The 27,698-nt window shown below is 35.8% G+C and overlaps 1 protein-coding gene across 1 annotated transcript in view; it reads right to left on the minus strand.

The window, feature by feature from the left end:
- The window catches only part of LOC143228014 (putative glutamate receptor), a 75,841-nt gene extending 53,603 nt beyond the window's left edge, over positions 1–22,238 (minus strand). The window contains exon 1 of the mRNA XM_076459359.1: positions 22,122–22,238. Coding sequence (XP_076315474.1) covers positions 22,122–22,173 — 52 coding nt within the window. The 5' untranslated portion in view covers positions 22,174–22,238. The remainder of the gene's footprint in view (positions 1–22,121) is intronic.
- Between the last annotated feature and the right edge of the window lie 5,460 nt (positions 22,239–27,698).

Raw genomic sequence — 27,698 nt, forward strand, 5'->3', positions numbered from 1 at the left:
TCAATAAAAGTGACCAACCATTCTAAGATACAAATTACTGGTGTTCGTGATGACGAGAAACCCACTTAAAATAAAAAATGTATCTCAATAAAAGTGACCAACCATTCTAAGATACAAATTACTGGTGTTCGTGATGACGAGAAACCCACTTAAAATAAAAATGTATCTCAATAAAAGTGACCAACCATTCTAAGATACAAATTACTGGTGTTCGTGATGACGAGAAACCCACTTAAAATAAAAAATGTATCTCAATAAAAGTGACCAACCATTCTAAGATACAAATTACTGGTGTTCGTGATGACGAGAAACCCACTTAAAATAAAAATGTATCTCAATAAAAGTGACCAACCATTCTAAGATACAAATTACTGGTGTTCGTGATGACGAGAAACCCACTTAAAATAAAATGTATCTCAATAAAAGTGACCAACCATTCTAAGATACAAATTACTGGTGTTCGTGATGACGAGAAACCCACTTAAAATAAAAATGTATCTCAATAAAAGTGACCAACCATTCTAAGATACAAATTACTGGTGTTCGTGATGACGAGAAACCCACTTAAAATAAAAATGTATCTCAATAAAAGTGACCAACCATTCTAAGATACAAATTACTGGTGTTCGTGATGACGAGAAACCCACTTAAAATAAAAATGTATCTCAATAAAAGTGACCAACCATTCTAAGATACAAATTACTGGTGTTCGTGATGACGAGAAACCCACTTAAAATAAAAAAATTACTGTATCTCAATAAAAGTGACCAACCATTCTAAGATACAAATTACTGGTGTTCGTGATGACGAGAAACCCACTTAAAATAAAAAAAATGTATCTCAATAAAAGTGACCAACCATTCTAAGATACAAATTACTGGTGTTCGTAATGACGAGAAACCCACTTAAAATAAAAATGTATCTCAATAAAAGTGACCAACCATTCTAAGATACAAATTACTGGTGTTCGTGATGACGAGAAACCCACTTAAAATAAAAATGTATCTCAATAAAAGTGACCAACCATTCTAAGATACAAATTACTGGTGTTCGTAATGACGAGAAACCCACTTAAAATAAAAATGTATCTCAATAAAAGTGACCAACCATTCTAAGATACAAATTACTGGTGTTCGTGATGACGAGAAACCCACTTAAAATAAAAATGTATCTCAATAAAAGTGACCAACCATTCTAAGATACAAATTACTGGTGTTCGTGATGACGAGAAACCCACTTAAAATAAAAATGTATCTCAATAAAAGTGACCAACCATTCTAAGATACAAATTACTGGTGTTCGTGATGACGAGAAACCCACTTAAAATAAAAATGTATCTCAATAAAAGTGACCAACCATTCTAAGATACAAATTACTGGTGTTCGTGATGACGAGAAACCCACTTAAAATAAAATGTATCTCAATAAAAGTGACCAACCATTCTAAGATACAAATTACTGGTGTTCGTGATGACGAGAAACCCACTTAAAATAAAATGTATCTCAATAAAAGTGACCAACCATTCTAAGATACAAATTACTGGTGTTCGTAATGACGAGAAACCCACTTAAAATAAAAAATGTATCTCAATAAAAGTGACCAACCATTCTAAGATACAAATTACTGGTGTTCGTGATGACGAGAAACCCACTTAAAATAAAATGTATCTCAATAAAAGTGACCAACCATTCTAAGATACAAATTACTGGTGTTCGTGATGACGAGAAACCCACTTAAAATAAAAAATGTATCTCAATAAAAGTGACCAACCATTCTAAGATACAAATTACTGGTGTTCGTGATGACGAGAAACCCACTTAAAATAAAAAAATGTATCTCAATAAAAGTGACCAACCATTCTAAGATACAAATTACTGGTGTTCGTGATGACGAGAAACCCACTTAAAATAAAAATGTATCTCAATAAAAGTGACCAACCATTCTAAGATACAAATTACTGGTGTTCGTGATGACGAGAAACCCTCTTAAAATAAAAAAATGTATCTCAATAAAAGTGACCAACCATTCTAAGATACAAATTACTGGTGTTCGTAATGACGAGAAACCCACTTAAAATAAAAATGTATCTCAATAAAAGTGACCAACCATTCTAAGATACAAATTACTGGTGTTCGTGATGACGAGAAACCCACTTAAAATAAAAATGTATCTCAATAAAAGTGACCAACCATTCTAAGATACAAATTACTGGTGTTCGTGATGACGAGAAACCCACTTAAAATAAAAATGTATCTCAATAAAAGTGACCAACCATTCTAAGATACAAATTACTGGTGTTCGTGATGACGAGAAACCCACTTAAAATAAAAATGTATCTCAATAAAAGTGACCAACCATTCTAAGATACAAATTACTGGTGTTCGTGATGACGAGAAACCCACTTAAAATAAAAATGTATCTCAATAAAAGTGACCAACCATTCTAAGATACAAATTACTGGTGTTCGTAATGACGAGAAACCCACTTAAAATAAAAATGTATCTCAATAAAAGTGACCAACCATTCTAAGATACAAATTACTGGTGTTCGTGATGACGAGAAACCCACTTAAAATAAAAATGTATCTCAATAAAAGTGACCAACCATTCTAAGATACAAATTACTGGTGTTCGTGATGACGAGAAACCCACTTAAAATAAAAAATGTATCTCAATAAAAGTGACCAACCATTCTAAGATACAAATTACTGGTGTTCGTGATGACGAGAAACCCACTTAAAATAAAAATGTATCTCAATAAAAGTGACCAACCATTCTAAGATACAAATTACTGGTGTTCGTGATGACGAGAAACCCACTTAAAATAAAAATGTATCTCAATAAAAGTGACCAACCATTCTAAGATACAAATTACTGGTGTTCGTGATGACGAGAAACCCACTTAAAATAAAAAAAGTGTATCTCAATAAAAGTGACCAACCATTCTAAGATACAAATTACTGGTGTTCGTAATGACGAGAAACCCACTTAAAATAAAAATGTATCTCAATAAAAGTGACCAACCATTCTAAGATACAAATTACTGGTGTTCGTGATGACGAGAAACCCACTTAAAATAAAAAATGTATCTCAATAAAAGTGACCAACCATTCTAAGATACAAATTACTGGTGTTCGTGATGACGAGAAACCCACTTAAAATAAAAATGTATCTCAATAAAAGTGACCAACCATTCTAAGATACAAATTACTGGTGTTCGTGATGACGAGAAACCCACTTAAAATAAAAATGTATCTCAATAAAAGTGACCAACCATTCTAAGATACAAATTACTGGTGTTCGTAATGACGAGAAACCCACTTAAAATAAAAATGTATCTCAATAAAAGTGACCAACCATTCTAAGATACAAATTACTGGTGTTCGTGATGACGAGAAACCCTCTTAAAATAAAAATGTATCTCAATAAAAGTGACCAACCATTCTAAGATACAAATTACTGGTGTTCGTAATGACGAGAAACCCACTTAAAATAAAAAATGTATCTCAATAAAAGTGACCAACCATTCTAAGATACAAATTACTGGTGTTCGTGATGACGAGAAACCCACTTAAATTAAAAAATGTATCTGAATAAAAGTGACCAACCATTCTAAGATACAAATTACTGGTGTTCGTAATGACGAGAAACCCACTTAAAATAAAAATGTATCTCAATAAAAGTGACCAACCATTCTAAGATACAAATTACTGGTGTTCGTGATGACGAGAAACCCACTTAAAATAAAAAATGTATCTCAATAAAAGTGACCAACCATTCTAAGATACAAATTACTGGTGTTCGTGATGACGAGAAACCCACTTAAAATAAAAATGTATCTCAATAAAAGTGACCAACCATTCTAAGATACAAATTACTGGTGTTCGTGATGACGAGAAACCCACTTAAAATAAAAATGTATCTCAATAAAAGTGACCAACCATTCTAAGATACAAATTACTGGTGTTCGTGATGACGAGAAACCCACTTAAAATAAAAAAATGTATCTCAATAAAAGTGACCAACCATTCTAAGATACAAATTACTGGTGTTCGTGATGACGAGAAACCCTCTTAAAATAAAAATGTATCTCAATAAAAGTGACCAACCATTCTAAGATACAAATTACTGGTGTTCGTGATGACGAGAAACCCACTTAAAATAAAATGTATCTCAATAAAAGTGACCAACCATTCTAAGATACAAATTACTGGTGTTCGTGATGACGAGAAACCCACTTAAAATAAAATGTATCTCAATAAAAGTGACCAACCATTCTAAGATACAAATTACTGGTGTTCGTGATGACGAGAAACCCTCTTAAAATAAAAAAAATGTATCTCAATAAAAGTGACCAACCATTCTAAGATACAAATTACTGGTGTTCGTGATGACGAGAAACCCTCTTAAAATAAAATGTATCTCAATAAAAGTGACCAACCATTCTAAGATACAAATTACTGGTGTTCGTGATGACGAGAAACCCACTTAAAATAAAAATGTATCTCAATAAAAGTGACCAACCATTCTAAGATACAAATTACTGGTGTTCGTGATGACGAGAAACCCACTTAAAATAAAATGTATCTCAATAAAAGTGACCAACCATTCTAAGATACAAATTACTGGTGTTCGTAATGACGAGAAACCCTCTTAAAATAAAAATGTATCTCAATAAAAGTGACCAACCATTCTAAGATACAAATTACTGGTGTTCGTGATGACGAGAAACCCACTTAAAATAAAAATGTATCTCAATAAAAGTGACCAACCATTCTAAGATACAAATTACTGGTGTTCGTGATGACGAGAAACCCACTTAAAATAAAAAATGTATCTCAATAAAAGTGACCAACCATTCTAAGATACAAATTACTGGTGTTCGTGATGACGAGAAACCCACTTAAAATAAAAAAAATGTATCTCAATAAAAGTGACCAACCATTCTAAGATACAAATTACTGGTGTTCGTGATGACGAGAAACCCACTTAAAATAAAAATGTATCTCAATAAAAGTGACCAACCATTCTAAGATACAAATTACTGGTGTTCGTGATGACGAGAAACCCACTTAAAATAAAAATGTATCTCAATAAAAGTGACCAACCATTCTAAGATACAAATTACTGGTGTTCGTGATGACGAGAAACCCACTTAAAATAAAAATGTATCTCAATAAAAGTGACCAACCATTCTAAGATACAAATTACTGGTGTTCGTGATGACGAGAAACCCACTTAAAATAAAAATGTATCTCAATAAAAGTGACCAACCATTCTAAGATACAAATTACTGGTGTTCGTGATGACGAGAAACCCACTTAAAATAAAAATGTATCTCAATAAAAGTGACCAACCATTCTAAGATACAAATTACTGGTGTTCGTGATGACGAGAAACCCACTTAAAATAAAAAAATGTATCTCAATAAAAGTGACCAACCATTCTAAGATACAAATTACTGGTGTTCGTGATGACGAGAAACCCACTTAAAATAAAAAAATGTATCTCAATAAAAGTGACCAACCATTCTAAGATACAAATTACTGGTGTTCGTGATGACGAGAAACCCTCTTAAAATAAAAATGTATCTCAATAAAAGTGACCAACCATTCTAAGATACAAATTACTGGTGTTCGTGATGACGAGAAACCCACTTAAAATAAAAATGTATCTCAATAAAAGTGACCAACCATTCTAAGATACAAATTACTGGTGTTCGTGATGACGAGAAACCCACTTAAAATAAAAAATGTATCTCAATAAAAGTGACCAACCATTCTAAGATACAAATTACTGGTGTTCGTGATGACGAGAAACCCACTTAAAATAAAAATGTATCTCAATAAAAGTGACCAACCATTCTAAGATACAAATTACTGGTGTTCGTGATGACGAGAAACCCACTTAAAATAAAAAATGTATCTCAATAAAAGTGACCAACCATTCTAAGATACAAATTACTGGTGTTCGTGATGACGAGAAACCCACTTAAAATAAAAAAATTACTGTATCTCAATAAAAGTGACCAACCATTCTAAGATACAAATTACTGGTGTTCGTGATGACGAGAAACCCACTTAAAATAAAAATGTATCTCAATAAAAGTGACCAACCATTCTAAGATACAAATTACTGGTGTTCGTGATGACGAGAAACCCACTTAAAATAAAAATGTATCTCAATAAAAGTGACCAACCATTCTAAGATACAAATTACTGGTGTTCGTGATGACGAGAAACCCACTTAAAATAAAAATGTATCTCAATAAAAGTGACCAACCATTCTAAGATACAAATTACTGGTGTTCGTGATGACGAGAAACCCACTTAAAATAAAAATGTATCTCAATAAAAGTGACCAACCATTCTAAGATACAAATTACTGGTGTTCGTGATGACGAGAAACCCACTTAAAATAAAAATGTATCTCAATAAAAGTGACCAACCATTCTAAGATACAAATTACTGGTGTTCGTGATGACGAGAAACCCACTTAAAATAAAAAATGTATCTCAATAAAAGTGACCAACCATTCTAAGATACAAATTACTGGTGTTCGTGATGACGAGAAACCCACTTAAAATAAAAATGTATCTCAATAAAAGTGACCAACCATTCTAAGATACAAATTACTGGTGTTCGTGATGACGAGAAACCCACTTAAAATAAAAAATGTATAAAAGTGACCAACCATTCAATAAAATTACTGTGACCAACCATTCTAAGATACAAATTACTGGTGTTCGTGATGACGAGAAACCCACTTAAAATAAAAATGTATCTCAATAAAAGTGACCAACCATTCTAAGATACAAATTACTGGTGTTCGTGATGACGAGAAACCCACTTAAAATAAAAATGTATCTCAATAAAAGTGACCAACCATTCTAAGATACAAATTACTGGTGTTCGTGATGACGAGAAACCCACTTAAAATAAAAAATGTATCTCAATAAAAGTGACCAACCATTCTAAGATACAAATTACTGGTGTTCGTGATGACGAGAAACCCACTTAAAATAAAAAATGTATCTCAATAAAAGTGACCAACCATTCTAAGATACAAATTACTGGTGTTCGTGATGACGAGAAACCCACTTAAAATAAAAAATGTATCTCAATAAAAGTGACCAACCATTCTAAGATACAAATTACTGGTGTTCGTGATGACGAGAAACCCACTTAAAATAAAAATGTATCTCAATAAAAGTGACCAACCATTCTAAGATACAAATTACTGGTGTTCGTGATGACGAGAAACCCACTTAAAATAAAAATGTATCTCAATAAAAGTGACCAACCATTCTAAGATACAAATTACTGGTGTTCGTGATGACGAGAAACCCACTTAAAATAAAAAATGTATCTCAATAAAAGTGACCAACCATTCTAAGATACAAATTACTGGTGTTCGTGATGACGAGAAACCCACTTAAAATAAAAATGTATCTCAATAAAAGTGACCAACCATTCTAAGATACAAATTACTGGTGTTCGTGATGACGAGAAACCCACTTAAAATAAAAATGTATCTCAATAAAAGTGACCAACCATTCTAAGATACAAATTACTGGTGTTCGTGATGACGAGAAACCCACTTAAAATAAAAATGTATCTCAATAAAAGTGACCAACCATTCTAAGATACAAATTACTGGTGTTCGTGATGACGAGAAACCCACTTAAAATAAAAATGTATCTCAATAAAAGTGACCAACCATTCTAAGATACAAATTACTGGTGTTCGTGATGACGAGAAACCCACTTAAAATAAAAATGTATCTCAATAAAAGTGACCAACCATTCTAAGATACAAATTACTGGTGTTCGTGATGACGAGAAACCCACTTAAAATAAAAATGTATCTCAATAAAAGTGACCAACCATTCTAAGATACAAATTACTGGTGTTCGTGATGACGAGAAACCCACTTAAAATAAAATGTATCTCAATAAAAGTGACCAACCATTCTAAGATACAAATTACTGGTGTTCGTGATGACGAGAAACCCACTTAAAATAAAAATGTATCTCAATAAAAGTGACCAACCATTCTAAGATACAAATTACTGGTGTTCGTGATGACGAGAAACCCACTTAAAATAAAAATGTATCTCAATAAAAGTGACCAACCATTCTAAGATACAAATTACTGGTGTTCGTGATGACGAGAAACCCACTTAAAATAAAATGTATCTCAATAAAAGTGACCAACCATTCTAAGATACAAATTACTGGTGTTCGTGATGACGAGAAACCCACTTAAAATAAAAATGTATCTCAATAAAAGTGACCAACCATTCTAAGATACAAATTACTGGTGTTCGTGATGACGAGAAACCCACTTAAAATAAAAATGTATCTCAATAAAAGTGACCAACCATTCTAAGATACAAATTACTGGTGTTCGTGATGACGAGAAACCCACTTAAAATAAAAATGTATCTCAATAAAAGTGACCAACCATTCTAAGATACAAATTACTGGTGTTCGTGATGACGAGAAACCCACTTAAAATAAAAAATGTATCTCAATAAAAGTGACCAACCATTCTAAGATACAAATTACTGGTGTTCGTGATGACGAGAAACCCACTTAAAATAAAAATGTATCTCAATAAAAGTGACCAACCATTCTAAGATACAAATTACTGGTGTTCGTGATGACGACAAACCCACTTAAAATAAAAATGTATCTCAATAAAAGTGACCAACCATTCTAAGATACAAATTACTGGTGTTCGTGATGACGACAAATCCACTTAAAATAAAAATGTATCTCAATAAAAGTGACCAACCATTCTAAGATACAAATTACTGGTGTTCGTGATGACGAGAAACCCACTTAAAATAAAAATGTATCTCAATAAAAGTGACCAACCATTCTAAGATACAAATTACTGGTGTTCGTGATGACGAGAAATCCACTTAAAATAAAAAATGTATCTCAATAAAAGTGACCAACCATTCTAAGATACAAATTACTGGTGTTCGTGATGACGACAAATCCACTTAAAATAAAAATGTATCTCAATAAAAGTGACCAACCATTCTAAGATACAAATTACTGGTGTTCGTGATGACGAGAAACCCACTTAAAATAAAAATGTATCTCAATAAAAGTGACCAACCATTCTAAGATACAAATTACTGGTGTTCGTGATGACGAGAAACCCACTTAAAATAAAAATGTATCTCAATAAAAGTGACCAACCATTCTAAGATACAAATTACTGGTGTTCGTGATGACGACAAATCCACTTAAAATAAAAAATGTATCTCAATAAAAGTGACCAACCATTCTAAGATACAAATTACTGGTGTTCGTGATGACGACAAATCCACTTAAAATAAAAATGTATCTCAATAAAAGTGACCAACCATTCTAAGATACAAATTACTGGTGTTCGTGATGACGACAAATCCACTTAAAATAAAAATGTATCTCAATAAAAGTGACCAACCATTCTAAGATACAAATTACTGGTGTTCGTGATGACGAGAAACCCACTTAAAATAAAAATGTATCTCAATAAAAGTGACCAACCATTCTAAGATACAAATTACTGGTGTTCGTGATGACGACAAATCCACTTAAAATAAAAATGTATCTCAATAAAAGTGACCAACCATTCTAAGATACAAATTACTGGTGTTCGTGATGACGAGAAACCCACTTAAAATAAAAAATGTATCTCAATAAAAGTGACCAACCATTCTAAGATACAAATTACTGGTGTTCGTGATGACGACAAATCCACTTAAAATAAAAATGTATCTCAATAAAAGTGACCAACCATTCTAAGATACAAATTACTGGTGTTCGTGATGACGACAAATCCACTTAAAATAAAAAATGTATCTCAATAAAAGTGACCAACCATTCTAAGATACAAATTACTGGTGTTCGTGATGACGACAAATCCACTTAAAATAAAAATGTATCTCAATAAAAGTGACCAACCATTCTAAGATACAAATTACTGGTGTTCGTGATGACGACAAATCCACTTAAAATAAAAATGTATCTCAATAAAAGTGACCAACCATTCTAAGATACAAATTACTGGTGTTCGTGATGACGACAAATCCACTTAAAATAAAAAATGTATCTCAATAAAAGTGACCAACCATTCTAAGATACAAATTACTGGTGTTCGTGATGACGAGAAACCCACTTAAAATAAAAATGTATCTCAATAAAAGTGACCAACCATTCTAAGATACAAATTACTGGTGTTCGTGATGACGAGAAATCCACTTAAAATAAAAATGTATCTCAATAAAAGTGACCAACCATTCTAAGATACAAATTACTGGTGTTCGTGATGACGACAAATCCACTTAAAATAAAAATGTATCTCAATAAAAGTGACCAACCATTCTAAGATACAAATTACTGGTGTTCGTGATGACGACAAATCCACTTAAAATAAAAATGTATCTCAATAAAAGTGACCAACCATTCTAAGATACAAATTACTGGTGTTCGTGATGACGACAAATCCACTTAAAATAAAAATGTATCTCAATAAAAGTGACCAACCATTCTAAGATACAAATTACTGGTGTTCGTGATGACGACAAATCCACTTAAAATAAAAATGTATCTCAATAAAAGTGACCAACCATTCTAAGATACAAATTACTGGTGTTCGTGATGACGAGAAACCCACTTAAAATAAAAATGTATCTCAATAAAAGTGACCAACCATTCTAAGATACAAATTACTGGTGTTCCTGATGACGACAAATCCACTTAAAATAAAAAAAAATGTATCTCAATAAAAGTGACCAACCATTCTAAGATACAAATTACTGGTGTTCGTGATGACGACAAATCCACTTAAAATAAAAAATGTATCTCAATAAAAGTGACCAACCATTCTAAGATACAAATTACTGGTGTTCGTGATGACGACAAATCCACTTAAAATAAAAATGTATCTCAATAAAAGTGACCAACCATTCTAAGATACAAATTACTGGTGTTCGTGATGACGACAAATCCACTTAAAATAAAAAAAAATGTATCTCAATAAAAGTGACCAACCATTCTAAGATACAAATTACTGGTGTTCGTGATGACGACAAATCCACTTAAAATAAAAATGTATCTCAATAAAAGTGACCAACTATTCTAAGATACAAATTACTGGTGTTCGTGATGACGAGAAACCCACTTAAAATAAAAATGTATCTCAATAAAAGTGACCAACCATTCTAAGATACAAATTACTGGTGTTTTCTTATCATGTTTCACTAGATTTTTCGCACTTGATAAGCTTTGATATAAAACAACAATATTTTCATAAATCTAGCTGAATTTTACCAATATACATTGCCTAGTAAATTTATCAGTATGAACATTTCATCACGGTATTTTTTACTATCTCGAGCCTAATAGTGGTGGCACAGCGGAAGTTCTGCAGACTTACAATGCAAATTGAGTGAATCTTTGTAACAGGATTGGCAACATTGTTTGTTTGTAAATTCGCGCAATGCTACATAAGAGTGTGTTAGTCGTCCCTAATTTTGAACTGAGAGACTAGAGTGAAGGCATTTTGTTATCATCTCTTACCGCCAAGTCATGGGCTACTAATCGGTGAATGAGATTTGACCTTTCCTTTTGTGAAGCACACAAGGTTATAATGTGCGGAGGAATATTCATAACAAGACATGTCTCTTGTTCGTGAGATCTTAGGTTGGAGCCCCATAGACTCCTCTCAAAACCACACACCTGAAGACTTGTTTGTTTGAAATTAAACACAAAGCTACACAATGGGTTGTCTGTGATCTGCCCACAGCGGGTATCGTAAACCGGTTTATAGCGTTGTAAGTCTGTAGACATACTACTGTGCCATTGGTGTGTGTGGGGGTGGGAATAAAGACGAAAACAAGTTAGCAGTTTTAATAGAATGTTAGGGTTAAGAAAGATATTACTGGTTTGATGATTATGCATAATAACTGAATCAACGACGATCTAATTATTTGCTAATAATTAGTATTAATAAAACCCTTGTTTTATAAGAAAAGAAACTGAGATATTACTTTCAGTGCTCGAGCTAATAATGGCTAGGTTTTTCATCTGTTTTTTTTTTTTTTTTCGTTATTTAAAAGCCAAAATGGGGCCTGGCATGGCCTAGCGCGTAAGGCGTGCGACTCGTAATCTGAGGGTCGCGGGTTCGCATCGCGGTCGCGCCAAACATGCTCGCCCTTTTAGCCGTGGGGGCGTTATAATATGTGACGGTCAATCCCACTATTAGTTGGTAAAAGAGTAGCTCAAGAGTTGGCGGTGGGTGGTGATGACTAGCTGCCTTCCCTCTAGTCTTACACTGCTAAATTAGGGACGGCTAGCACAGATAACCCTCGAGTAGCTTTGTGCAAAATTCCAAAACAAACAATAAAAGCCAAAAAGTGCCCTCTAATTTGCTAAATTTGCATTATATTAATGAAATAATCATTTGAATAAGGGCGTTTTGTTCTGTATCGTCATTAAGTATTTAAATAAGGGCGTACTGTGTTGATGGATAGGGCACAAATAAAACTCGTTCCGTAATTTTTTCTTTAACAACAACAAGTCAAATCAACAAGAAATAGGCAGATAACCGAATAAAATATCTATTTTATATAGCTAGATAATGCGCTTTGAACAAAAATCAAACACACATCAACTCCAAATGTACACTCTTGTCGTTTATACACTTGAGAAAGATGCGAAAGAAGCCTCAGTGGCGCTCCCTAGCGGTAACTGTAACATTTCTGTTATGTATGGTATCTTAGTATCGTTGTGTAACTTCATCATCACTAATATTTGTGAAATATGACTCGCTGAGCTACATACTTTTCTGTATAACCATCCCGTACAGAATATACATCAGTTACTCACCTGAAGAACTGTTAAGCCTAGTTTTCTGGAAACTCCTAACTGGAGAGCCGAATAGCATTAATATCTCGAGAAATTAAAGAATTCCTGTAATTACAGCGAATCAAATTCTCTGTAAAATAAAATGAACCCGGATTAAATGAAAGCAAGATTGTAAGGCATTATCCATTCTGGATGATTAGTGATTTACATCAGGCCTAAACAAGCTGTTTTCTCCAATGATTATTGTGCTTTCTTCCCCTTTACCACATTCTTGGGGACATAATCAGCGTCTGGATGTGTAATTTACTCACATATAATTCCATCAGTAGTGAAGGTCTAAGCACATGCGCAGGCGAGGCTAAATGAAAAATTTGCTAGACTGCGGATGGACAGATCGGAGGTAGGCTGATGCATAACTAGTACAATTTTTAAAATTCTATTTGTTGACGATTTCATTTCTTTTTCACCAGAGGAGAAATTAAAAGGAGACAGTGTGACGTAGAGGCTTAATGCATTATTTGATTGGTTCACCCTCTACTGTGGACTGTAATTTCGTGAATATAAGGCTACTAGCATAGCTTGAGTCAGCAAATCAAATTGTCTTGTTGATTTAACTTGAAAGAGGCTTCATTATAAATCCTTTGATTCTGGAGGTAGGGTCAGAGGAAACGGAATTGGTGGTGTTTAGAAAGGGGGTTTTCACCCCCTTTCTTCAGCAAAAGGAAGACTTAGAACAAGAATAGGGGGAATCAACAAGCAAAAAGAAATACCAGGTAGGGCTAGCAAGCTACCTTCTAATGTATCACTTCAGTGTTAGGTAGGCCTAGCTAGCTACCTTCTAATGTATCACTTCAGTATTAGGTAGGCCTAGCGAGCTACCTTCTAATGTATCACTTCAGTGTTAGGTAGGCCTAGCTAGTTACCTTCTAATGTATCACTTCAGTGTTAGGTATGGCTAGCTGTCTGCCTTCTATTGTATCACTTCAGTGTTAGGTGTGGCTAATTGTTTATCTTCTAATGTATCACTTCAGTGTTAGGTATAATTAGCTCTTCACCTTCTAGTGTATCACTTCAGTATTAGGTATGGCTAGCTCTCCACCTTCTAATGTGTCACTTCAGTGTTAGGTATGGCTATCTCTCCACCTTCTAATGTATCACTTCAGTGTTAGGTATGGCTCGCTGTCTACCTTCTAATGTATCACTTCAGTGTTAGGTATGGCTATCTGTCTACTTTCTAATGTATCACTTCAGTGTTAGGTATGGCTAGCTGTCTACCTTCTAATGCATCATTTCAGTGTTAGGTATGGCTAGCTCTCCACCTTCTAGTGTATTACTTCAATGTTAGGTATGGCTAGCTCTCCACCTTCTAATGTATCACTTCAGTGTTAGGTATGGCTAGCTCTCCACCTTCTAATGTATCACTTCAGTGTTAGGTATGGCTAGCTGTCTACCTTCTAATGTATCACTTCAGTGTTAGGTATGGCTAGCTGTCTACCTTTTAATGTATCACTTCAGTGTTAGGTATGGCTAGCTGTCTGCCTTTTATTGTATCATTTCAGTGTTAGGTGTGGCTAATTGTTTATCTTCTAATGTATCACTTCTGTGTTAGGTATAACTAGCTCTTCACCTTCTAGTGTATCACTTCAGTGTTAGGTATGGCTAGCTCTCCACATTCTAATGTGTCACTTCAGTGTTAGACAGTGTTAGAGCCATACCACGTTAGTGTTAGGTATGACAGGTGTCTACCATCTAGTGCACCACGTCAGTGTCAGGTGTGGCTAGGTGTCTACCATCTAGTGCACCACGTCAGTATTAAGAATGGCTAATTGTTTATCTTCTAATGTATCACTTCAATGTTAGGTATGGCTAGCTCTCCACCTTCTAATGTATCACTTCAGTGTTACGTATGGCTAGCTGTCTACTTTGTAATGTATCACTTCAGTGTTAGGTATGGCTAGCTGTCTCCACCTTCTAATGTATCACTTCAGTGTTAGGTATGGCTAGCTCTCCACCTTCTAATGTATCACTTCAGTGTTAGGTATGGCTAGCTGTCTACCTTCTAATGTATCACTTCAGTGTTAGGTGTGGCTAGCTGTCTACCATCTAATGCACCACGTCAGTGTTAGGTGTGGCTAGGTGTCTACCATCTAGTGCACCACGTCAGTGTTAGGTGCGGCTAGGTGTCTACCATCTAGTACACCACGTCAGTATTAAGAATGGCTAATTGTTTATCTTCTAATGTATCACTTCAGTATTAGGTATGGCTAGCTGTCTACCTTCTAATGTATCACTCCAGTGTTAGGTATTGCTACCTTTCCACCTTCTAATGTATCACTTCAGTGTTAGGTATGGCTAGCTCTCCACCTTTTAGTGTATCCAATAGCTAGCTACCTTATAATGTATCACTTCAGTGTTAGGTGTGGCTAGCTCTCCACCTTCTAGTGTAGCTCTCCACCTTCTAGTGGATCAGTGTTAGGTATGGCTAGCTCTCCACCTTTTAGTGTATCAGTTCAGTTTTAGGTATGGCTAGCTGTACACCTGTCATAAGGCCAATGAACATAAAAAAAATATGCATTTTGCATTGTTAGACTCAATTACTTATTTGAGTAGAGCTTCGAAAGATGAAAATAATGAAAGGGAGAAATCTTTTTTAGCATTTAATAGGGAAAATGTGAATACTATGAAATTAGCCTAAATACTATCTGGTCAAAAGTTTAAGATCATACCAAAAAGAAGTCCTAAACGGTGTAGGAAGTGCCCAACAAAAGGTCTCAGTAGTGAGTTGCACGGCTGTCATTGCAAATAACTTCAAACATTCGCTTTGGCATGGTCGATATAAGTGTTTTCAGAAGGCTGGCTGGAATGTTATTCCAAGTGGTGAAGATGGCTTCACGAAGATCATGCACTGTTTGGAACTGACGCCCATTTCTATAGACTTCCCTTGCCGTCCAACCCAAATATTTTCAATGGGGCTCAGTTTGGGCGAACAGCGTTGTCCTGATGAAAGATCCAGTCATTTCGATACAAGCGAGAGCCTTCAGTCCGTTAGGATGCTCTCTCCAACATGTCAATGTAGCCAGCTGCTGTTTGACTCCCCTCTATAACCTGAAGTTCCATTGTTCCATGGAAGGAGAAAGGACCCCACATCATGATGAAACCTCCTCCCCTGTGTTGTTTAGAAAATGTCTCTGGTGGGATATCCTTATCATGCCAGTAACGTATGAAGCCATCTGGACCATCCAGGTTAAATTTTTTCTCATCAGAGAACAAAACCTTCGTCCACTTTTCTACCTTTAATGTTTGGTGCTTCTCAGCAAAGTTTAACCGAGCTGTTTCGTGGTGTGGAAGAAGGCGTGGCCTTTGAAGACGTTTACGGTTTTTAAAGCCTTCCTCTCGTAAATGCCGTCATATTGTTCTTGAGCTGCATTCTTCGTCCGTAAGGGCCTTAATCTGGTTCGACGATCGGCTGGTGTCTTGCCGGACAACCCGTCGAATGCTTTTGCTCAACGCTGGCGAAATTTTCTTGGGCCGACCACTTGAAATTCTCGTTCCTTATCACTCAGGGTCTTTTAATAAATTTACAACATCAGTTTTACTACACCCAACCTCACCAGTGATGACACGTTGAGAGAGACCTTGCTTTTACAGCTCGACAATTCTGCCACGTTCAAACTCTGTCAACTTTTTAACCTTTGCCATGTTTTTACCCAATGTAACACAGGAGATGTCAGTGGAAGATGTTGACAACGTTAATGCTTGAACATAAATGACAGCATTTCGTTAGGTGTTTACGGATTAACGCTTCGTATCAGTATCGTCTTAAACTTTTGACCAGCTAGTATTTAGGCTAATTTCATAGTGTTCACATTTTCTCTAAAAAGTTTTTTTTTTTTTTTCCCTTTTCTTAGTTTCGTCATTCGAAGTTCTACTCAATTAAGTGGTTGAGTCTAACAACGCAAGTGGTGGGTGTTTGTTTGGAATTTCGCGCAAAACTGCACGAGGACTATCTGCGCTAGCCATCCATAATTTAGCAGCGTAAGACTAGAGGAAAAGTAGCTAGTCATCACTACCCACCGCGAACTCTTGGGCTACTCTTTTACCAACGAATAGTGGGATTGATCGTGACATTATAACGTCCCCACGGCTGAAAGGACAGTGTGACGGGGATTCGAACCGGCGACCCTCAGATTACGAGTCAAGTGTCTTAACCACCTGGCCATGCCGAGCCTGTAAAACAGGGCTTGAATACGTATCTAGTATTCACATGTTAATTAAGAAACTAATCAACCAAAATTAATTTTAAGAGGTTATATATACATATGGAAATAATTTGAATATTATTATTTCATGTTCTTTGATATTTCATCTCAGAGAAAAATTATTACGGTCTGTTAGACACGTGACATTGCTTACTAAATTGTATATCCTATATATATGAATATGTGTTTAGCATACACAAAAGGTGAAGTTTGCTTAGGAAAAGCAAATTTTCAGAATATCCTTACTGCAAAGAGATTAATTGAGTCAATAATATACGTTAATAAAATAGTGAACAAACAGCGTCAGGCACAACCCATTACTATGATAAAACGCATAAGCAGACGGACTTAATTTATTTGGTCCGATCCATTATTTTTACACGCATATTTAGCTAAAGAGTTATTACTTTGAAATAATGCCCAAAGTTTTACAAGTGTAATTTGCAGTAGAGTCAAAACCTTGTTCATAAATTGTAACTTACTTCGAACTAAGCTTAAATTTCACTTTCCATTGTTATTTTATTCTAGTTAATTATTAACGCATCTGAAACTTTTCGAATTTATTGTGTGAAGGACTCGACATTTAAGTGCACTGTTAAACTAAAAGTAGCATAATCTTGAAGGGGGGGGGTTATTTGCTACAATAATGTTAGCCCTACAATAACCCATTAGGCCTCGTCGGCATTTCAAACACATTTTTAAAATTATCTTTTCGAATCTCGTCAACGAACATATTTGCCCTTTTACCTGTGAAAACGTTATAATGTTCTGGTCAGTCCCACTATTTGTTGTTAAAGACTAACCCAAGAAATGGAGATGGGCGGAGTTGACTGAACATCTTCCCATTAGTCTCTGTCACCTCATAATGATGGACAACCAGCGCACGTGGGCCTCGTGTAGATTTGTATTTTTTGAAGAAAACTGATGGTTTCTTCAGTCAGTCCTTTAGACACGCTAAAACTGAAATTCTTCAATATTATAGAATACGTGGACCCTAAGGGTAATGATTGGTATAAAAGCAAATTCTGAGGGTTAAAATAAATCAAGTAAATCAATAATCCAAAGCCTCAACTTGTCTCAGATTCCAGTTAATTCGTCGGCGTCACCTACATACATATAAAGCCCAGCATGGCCAGGTGGCTAAGGTGATCGACTCGTAATATGAGGGTCGTGGGTTCGAATCCCTATCACACCAAACATGCTCGTCCTTTCAGTCGTGAGGACGTTATAATGTGACGATCAATCGTACTATTTGCTGGTAAAAGAGTAGTCCAAGAGTAGGCGGTGGGTGGTGATGACTAGCTGCTTTCCCACCTACTCTTGCACTGTTAAATTAGGGACATCTAGCACAGATAGTCCTCGTGTAGATTTTCTCTGAATTTAAAAACAAACAAAAATGATCGAAAACTTCGTAACAGTAATGGAGGATATTGTTTATCACCATCAGAATGGGTCGTTAATTAAACGTCCAGTTGCTGCTATAAATCTATGTAAGGAAAACCCTCTGACAACTGAGTAGAATGTTTGTTTCGAATTTCACGCAAAGCAAGATTTTGTTCTAGTCCATTTTATTATATTAGTGAGATGGTTTTTAACCTCACAACAAAACTTTGTTATAGTCCATTTTATTATATTAGTCAGATGGTCTTAAACCTCACAACAAAACTTTGTTATAGTCCATTTTATTATATTAGTCAGATTATCTTTAACCTCACAACAAAACTTTGTTCTTGTCCATTTTATTATATTAGTCAGATGGTCTTTAACCTCACAACAAAACTTTGTTCTAGTCCATTTTATTATATTAGTCAGATGGTCTTTAACCTCACAACAAAACTTTGTTCTAGTCCATTTTATTATATTAGTCAGATGGTCTTTAACCTCACAACAAAACTTTGTTCTAGTCCATTTTATTATATTAGTCAGATGGTCTTTAACCTCACAACAAAACTTTGTTCTAGTCCATTTTATTATATTTGTCAGATGATCTTTAACCTCACAACAAAACTTTGTTTTAGTCCATTCTATTACATTAGTTATATTATCTTTATACTCAAAATAATTTCTTTTATTACATTAGTGAAATAACCTATGATTGTTCACATTTCACACACGAAGAGTTACTTGTGAGAACTAAACAATTGTAGCTACAAACATTAGCACGTGTAGGAAACAAGCACCAGAATTAGTAAGTTTAGATGTGGTGAAGTTTATCCATAGTACTTGTGGCAAGTTTCGGTGATGAACGTTCTGTGGTTTAATCCTAGATACAAACACTGTATAGATAAAGTAAATATGCTTAGTACGAGAGTAAAGCTTTTATATACTTATCTTGTATAAATAAAAACAGGGTTTTATAAATTGTCTCACTTTTCTGGTATTTAACCTCAGAGTGATTCATTTACAGATCTGATTAAGAAGAGAGACTGAGATACCAACGTTAAACGCTAAATTTGAAAACATGAACTTACTAAAATTACCGTTAAACTGAAAAAACAACAACAACTGCCAGACACTGATTTTGAGTGTTAACATAAGATAACACATTTAACTTTCAACTGACAAACTGGAACTGTAAGATAACAGTGTTAACTTTTAAATGAAAAACGGGAACTGTAAGATAACAGTGTTAATTTTAAAGTGACAAACTGGAACTGTAAGATAACTGACAAACGGGAACTGTAAGATAACAGTGTTAACTTTAAAGTGACAAACTGGAACTGTAAGATAACTGACAAACGGGAACTGTAAGATAACAGTGTTAACTTTTAAATGAAAAACGGGAGATGTAAGATAACAGGGTTGACTTTAAATTGACAAACGGGAACTGTAAGATAACAGTGTTAACTTTTAAATGGAAAACGGGAACTGTAAGATAACAGAGTTAATTTTAAAGTGACAAACTGGAACTGTAAGATAACTGACAAACGGGAACTTTAAGATAACAGTGTTAACTTTAAAGTGACAAACTGGAACTGTAAGATAACTGACAAACGGGAACTGTAAGATAACAGTGTTAACTTTTAAATGAAAATCGGGAACTGTAGAATAAAAGAGTTAGCCTTAAACTGACAAACTAGAACTGTAAGATAACAGAGCTAACTTTAAACTGACAAACGGGAACTGTAAGATAACAGTGTTAACTTTTAAATGAAAAACGGGAGCTGTAAGATAACAGGGTTGACTTTAAATTGACAAACGGGAACTGTAAGATAACAGTGTTAACTTTTAAATGGAAAACGGGAACTGTAAGATAACAGAGTTAACTTTAAACTGATAAACTGGAACTGTAAGATAACTGACAAACGAGAACTGTAAGATAACAGTGTTAACTTTTAAATGAAAAACGGGAACTGTAAGATAACAGTGTTAACTTTGAAGTGACAAACTGGTGCTGTAAGATAACTGACAAACTGGAACTGTAAGATGACAGTGTTAACTTTTAAATGAAAAACGGGAACTGTAGAATAAAAGAGTTACCCTTAAACTGACAAACGAGAACTGTAAGATAATAGGGTTGACTTTAAATTGACAAACGGGAACTGTAAGATAACAGTGTTAACTTTTAAATGAAAAACGGGAGCTGTAAGATAACATAGTTAACTTTAAACTGACAAACTGGAACTGTAAGATAATTGACAAACGGGAACTGTAAGATAACAGTGTTAACTTTTAAATGAAAAACGGGAACTGTAGAATAAAAGAGTTAGCCTTAAACTGACAAACTAGAACTGTAAGATAATAGAGCTAACTTTAAATTGACAAACGGGATGTGTAAGATAACAGTGTTAACTTTTAAATGAAAAACGGGAACTGTAAGATAACAGGGTTAACTTTAAACCGACAAACGAGAACTGTAAGATAACACAGTTAACCTTAAACCGACAAAAAATTAGATTTGGGAACTGGGAAGCGACAGAACATTTTAAAATGGAATTACTTATTTTTCAAGGTCAGCGTTAAATTCATAACTGGAAACTGTCAGTTTCTGAGGTTAATCTGGAGAAATGGGAACTGTCGGATAATATATACTATTTTAAATTCTTCCTTTTATAATTCTATCTAATAACTTTAAAATATTACTTGCTAATTTTTTTTCAAAATTCAAAGTTTGTAATATCCTTTTTGAAGTGATAAGCGTGTGGGCTTAAAACGCTGAAATTCGTGAGTCCAGGAAGGGAGTACAACGTATAACATTGTTAAGAAAAACAGTTAATATGTACCTTACTGAGTCTTAGCTTGCATTTCTTGAAGCCTCATACAAAACCATCAAGAAAGGTAAATTTCTGCCAGACATTTTGGCCACAAATATGGAAAGTGAAAATCTCCTTAAAGGGTTTTAATATGTCCACCAGTGTTTATCATTCTTAAAGAAAGCAATGCGGGGGGAGTTAACCTTTTATTGTTTATTCACAATCATTGCTAATTTGAAGGCTGTGTTATTTGTCACTGCCCTTAATTTTGAACTACTGACCAGTTACCGTTCATGCTAACAGTTTAACTGTTACTCCTATAGCGCACCCACACGTGCACGGGATACGCGGGAGGGTGTATTGCAATACCATACGGATTACAGCGCGGCTTGGTAAATCCGAAATTCTTAACTCAATTACAGGGCCAACCCGCGCCCTAGATCCAGAACTCAGTTACTGGGACAACCAGAAGGTGAAATTCTGTCAGAGGTTACTTGTGACAAATACTGAAGACAAATGTTACTCGGAAGTTTAAAAATGTACGTTAGTAACATTTTACTCATCAGAAAACATTATTCTGGCGTGATTTTTATAGATAATACACTAGTTCATAGAATTCCTTTGCATAACTCGAAATATTTTAGTTCAGACCCAAACACCAGTCAATTTAAAATAAAATAAACCAAACTGTGCAACAAATATGATATGTTGCTATGAATAATTAGCAAGGGGAAAATAATAATTATTATACATTTAAATATTTTGTGATTAAAGTTTGTAAGTCTCCACTAATATCTTCATACCTGTTGTATAGATGACACACGCACATAAGAATTGGCAGCACGTGAGCGACATGGTTTAACACTTGATGACTGAACGTAAACAACTGTCCGCTCACTGGCGTAACATCACTCGAGCTGGACGTTCGAACGACTGATGATTCGTTTATTTGCCGCAGTAGGTCGCCTTCGTCTGAAGTGGCCAACCTCCAGTAATTACCGCTCACGATATTACTAGCAGAATACAAAAAAACGATTCAGGTGGCGAAATGAGAGGGCGCACAATACATTGATCTGTGTGACACTAGCCACATCCTGATGAGATAAAAAAAGAATGTCTAATGCCTTGTAAAAGGCATTAATCGTTAAATTGAAGAGTAAAATAATAATAATAAATGTTTGAAGAAAGTGGAGTGATAATAATAATAAAAAATTGAGAAAAAACCAATAACAATAAAAACTTTGATAAAGGCAAGTAACAATAATAATACAGTAGATGTGCCAGTTGACTAGCTTATAGAAAGGAAAACTGCATACCCATCTCTGGCCCAAGGAAGTCTACAACTAAAAGTAAATTCTAAGACCATAATTGACTTTATTTTGAAGCCTTTGTACTGCACTTTAAATGCCAGGCCCGGCATGGCCAAGCGTGTTAAGGCGTGCGACTCGTAATCTGAGGGTTGCGGGTTTGCATCCCGGTCGCGCCAAACATGCTCGCCCTCCCAGCCGTGGGGGCGTTATAATGTGACGGTCAATCCCACTATTCGTTGGTAAAAGAGTAGCCCAAGAGTTGGCGGTGGATGGTGATGACTAGCTGCCTTCCCTGTAGTCTTACACTGCTAAATTAGGGACGGCTAGCACAGATAGCCCTCGAGTAGCTTTGTGCGAAATTCCAAAACAAACAAACTTTAAATGCCTTGCTTTAAAAGTTTTTAGGGTATTTTAAGGAGACTGCACCTCACCGTGTTATATTTCTTGAAAACGCAGAGAAACGCGGATCCCAAGGTTCCATGGACCTCTTCCCGTTTTTTACCACAAATGAACAAAGTCGCTTCCTGCTTTGGGAAAGTGGGTGCGTTATAAGACTAACGGTCACCTCCCATTATTCGGTTTGACAAGAGTGGCCCAAGAGTTGGCGGTGGGTGGTGTTTATTATCTGCCATTCTTCTGGTATATTAGGGACAAGTACAACAGATGGTCCTCGAGTAATCTGGACTGAAATTCGACAAATAAAACAACAACACGAGCGTTTGTATTTCTGTCGAATATTTCAGTATCAGGCATAATTATGTTTTATTTTGTCTTGCAATGAGGCATGGCTTGATGGTCAGAACGCTCGAATTGCCAGTCTGCGCGTTCGAATCCCCGTCATACCGAACATGCTAATCCTTTCATCTGTGAGGGCGTTATAATGTGACGATAAATATCACTATTCGTTGGTAAAAGAATAGCCTGACAGTTGGCGGTGAGTGGTATTGACTAACTGCCTTCCCTCTAATCTGTAACTGCTAAATGAAGGGTGACTGGTGCTTACAACCTTCGTGTATCTATGTGCAAGATTCAAACCAAACGAACAAATTTTAATGTCATTGATGAAGGTTATCTCGAAAAATAAGATAAACTTGGAGGCCAAGGTTGAATTCTCCCTTTCGAAAACCATTCTTTTCTAACACAAGTTCTTTTATTTTTCTTCCCGTTTTAAATAAATCATGAACCACAATAGTAGTTCATAATAGGGATTGCTCTAATAGAAAAACTCTAATAGAACATTCGGGCAAAACTCACCCTAAAGTTCAGATAAATTGCTGAAACAACACTCTAAACCTTCCTTTTTAATAGTTACGACCATCAAACATTGATGACAAGCAAAATTATTGACTTTACGATTGCAGACATAATAAGAACTTCGCCCATTTTTTCATACTATTATTATTAATGTTATTAGTTAACAATCCTATAGTTAAATCGGCTGGCTGTTTTGCATCAAAACCTGGACATATATACTATATGAAACACTGCGAATGTTCTTGACATATTTAACTGGTGTAATTCTGTTATGAACGGTTGTCTTTGTACGCGACTCGTTTTAAACGCGTGTTTACGGGAAACTTCAGGCAAATAGCCACTTGGCTCTGTAAGTTACTTTACAAGGCATAAACCTTTATTTTAAGTGGTATTTTAATGTTATAGGTGCTTAGTAGTGGTTGTGTTTTACTCGAGACATATATTTATCTGAAGTAACAAAACCAACACACAAGATAATCCCAAACAGAGAATTTAAAATCTACGAATAAAAGTAAACAAACAAAGCTGGGGATCTACTGCTAACAGTTTGCTCAAACTGAGAATCCCTGTTTTGAATCCACTGTAAAATTACTACAAGTCATATCTACTAGAGTGAGGTATCATCTTACGTTTAGTCGTAATTACACATTAGTATTTGTGTTTATTCTCTGTTGCACATTTGAATGGCCAAGTGTCTTAAGGCGTTCGACTCGCCAGCCGAGGGGCGCGGGTTCGAATCCCGGTCACACCAAACAGTTGACGTAAAATTATTAAAATTCATAAAAGGAAATTAAGGTAAAAAACAAAGTTTAATTTTTTAATTAAAATAATAAGTATCATTAAAACCAATGTTTACATCTAAGAGAAAAACTACAGTAATACAAGTTATAGAGGACTTTCTGTAGCAATTGTAATTTTCATAACCCACCAGGATGACTAACAGGTAAGTACAAACACCACTGTCAGTCACCTAAAGTTGGTCTTTCCAGTCCTGGTTTCGGGTTATTTTACATAATGGCCATTTTCTAATTTCAACTCGAACTAATTGTACTTTAATTCTTAAAAGGGAATCACATTAAAAAAAGTTCTAATTTGTAAATAGTATTAACATGATTAATGACCTTTAAATAACTAAAAACATTTGTAAGGTGGATAGTGTCACCATCACCAATAACACTGTCTAACATTGCGGATAAATCTCGAGACAAAATGTTTAAAATGGTGCTTTCGTTGAGAGTCGTAATGACGGCAATAGAGTAAAACGTGACTTATTGTGACCTGAGTGTCACACAGACAACACACTGGTACATCAGTCCCAGATAAAAGGAAACGATGAGTTAAAAAAACTGTGACCAATGTGTAGTCTAGTTAGAACAACTTCCCCCTTCCGAACCTTACGGAAGCAAGATGGCCAAAGTCCAATACAGAGTTTTATTTGGAAAAGCTTGTTTTCACGTTGCTGAATACAGGGCCATAGTCCAGGTATGGAACAGGCACAGCAGTGACAGTGTCAGAGCAGATAGATTTAGCTGCGGTATAGGCGAGCTAGTTCCAGTGAATACCAACATGGCCTGGTATCCAGAAAAACTGGATAGAAGTAGATGTTAATATTAAATGGGCCAGTCGGTTTTGAGAACTAACGTGAAGCGATTCCAGGGCCAGTAGAGAACTAAGCGAGTCTGTATAAATAGTGCAGTTTGAGTACTGCTTAGCTTCTATGTGATCCAGGGTAACAGAAATGGCATACAGTTCAGCAGTAAACACAGAAGCTGCAGAGGGGATTCTGCGCACAACCACCGAACCACAACAAACCATGACAAAGTCCACACAGTCACCTGATTTCGAGCCATCTGTATAAATAGGAATGGAAGGATGGTTAGAAAGATGTCTCCAGCAAATAACAGACAGTATTTCCAATCGGAAGTGTCTGCTTTTCTCAGATGACTTAAAGATAGGTCATATTTGAGGGCTGTAATAAGCCATGGTGGGATGGGCTGAACAGTGGATACAGCATTGTTATCCAAGGACAGACCCAATTCATCCAACTGCACCTGAATACGAAGGCTAAAAGGAGCAGTGGCAGATCGTCTGTTCTGAAAAAAGTATGGCCCACCGAGGAAGGAAAACACAACCAAATGGGGGATGTTTTGGTAAGGAGCAAAGTTTCGAAGAAAAGACAGTGGCAAACGGCGGAGGTTCATGAGACTCTGTGTATAAGCTCAGTTTGGGAAGTGTGGAAAGCCCCGGTGCAGAACCGAGGTCCCTGATGATGAACGGGGTCCATCTTCAGAGCCATAGACTAGTGATCCATAGCCCAGGTTTGATCGAATAAGAACACGATATATCTTTAGCATAGAACATCGATCCACTCCCCAAGTGGTGGAAGAGAGGACATGGAGGATGTTCAGTGCTCTTGTGCATTTGATCCGTAGCTGCTTGATGTGTGGTATAAAGGTTAACTTATGGTCAAATATAAGCCAAAGAACTTTGTCTCAGGGACCACAGGTAGCATAACATCACCGATACAAAGTTCAGGATCAGTGTGAATATCAATTGGCGGCAAAAAAGTGCATGCAAATGGTTTTAGAGAGAGAGAAGTTAAAACCGTTTTCTGTGGTCCACTTCAGTAAATGATTGAGGGTAGTTCCTAGCAGCCGCTCAGTATATCTCATGTTCGACGACTGACACGAGATGTGAAAGTCGTCGACATAGATCCCTGTTGAAACAGTGAGAAGGGGTTGTTCAGTGATGACATTAATCTTTATACTGAAAAGTGTGACACTTGAGAAACAGCCTTGAGGGACTCCAAGTTCCTGTAGGAAAGAACGGGAAAGTGTCGAACCCACACGAACTTGGAATCTCATGTCCATTAATTTATTTTTATAAAAATGAGCAAATTACCACCTAACCCATATAAATGGAGGTCTCTCAAAATGCCATACCTCCATGTTGTATCATAAGCCTTTTCAATGCCAAAGAATATTGATACAAGATGTTGTCGTTTGAGAAAGGCTTCTCTGATTGACGTTTCAAATCGAATCAGGTGGTCCGTGTTGTAGCACTATCGTCGGAATCCGCACTGGGTGGGCGAGAGGAGGTTGTTTGATTCGAGGAACCAAACAAGACTAGCATTGACCATTCTCTCTCGGGTCTTACAGAGACAACACGTCAAAGCAATTGGACGGTAGTTTGAAGGAATCTTGGGATCATTCCCAGGCTTAGAGAAAGGTAGGATAATAACCTGTCGCCAGGCATCAGGAAAAACATTCTCCTACCAAAACAATCTAAAGAATAGCAAGATAAGCAGGAGATAGATGGCGCAGCATTAAGTTGTGTACATCATCAGGTCTGACCAATGTACTGCCAAACCGATGGACGGCCAGTTTGAGTTCCACCAGTGTAAAGGGATGATTATAGTCATAGAGACAATCAGCACAAAAGGAAAAAGGTGATTGTTCTGCTCGAGTTTTGATGACTAAGAAGGTGGTGGATGAAGCAGAAGTGCTAGACACCTGGCAAAAGCTTTCACCTAGTGTATCGGCGATTCTTCGGGCATCAGCTACTTCCTGGCCATCAGAGAGCAAGATAGACAGGGGTCAGAATTATACTGCCCACTGACCCTTCGAATCTTGTCCCATATGACTTTAGAACTGGTAGTAGAAGATATGCTGGTTCTGAACTTAATCTAAGAGTCCTTCTGGCTTTGTTGTCAAACCCACCAAGGATTTCTCGGGCCTGCTGGAAAGTGATATGGCTCGAGAGTGTGGGATACCTACGAAAAATATCCCAGTCCCGTTTTTGAGCATTCCATGCCAT

This window comes from Tachypleus tridentatus, chromosome 10 (assembly GCF_004210375.1).
Source record: "Tachypleus tridentatus isolate NWPU-2018 chromosome 10, ASM421037v1, whole genome shotgun sequence".
NCBI classification, from domain to species: Eukaryota; Metazoa; Arthropoda; class Merostomata; order Xiphosura; family Limulidae; genus Tachypleus; species Tachypleus tridentatus.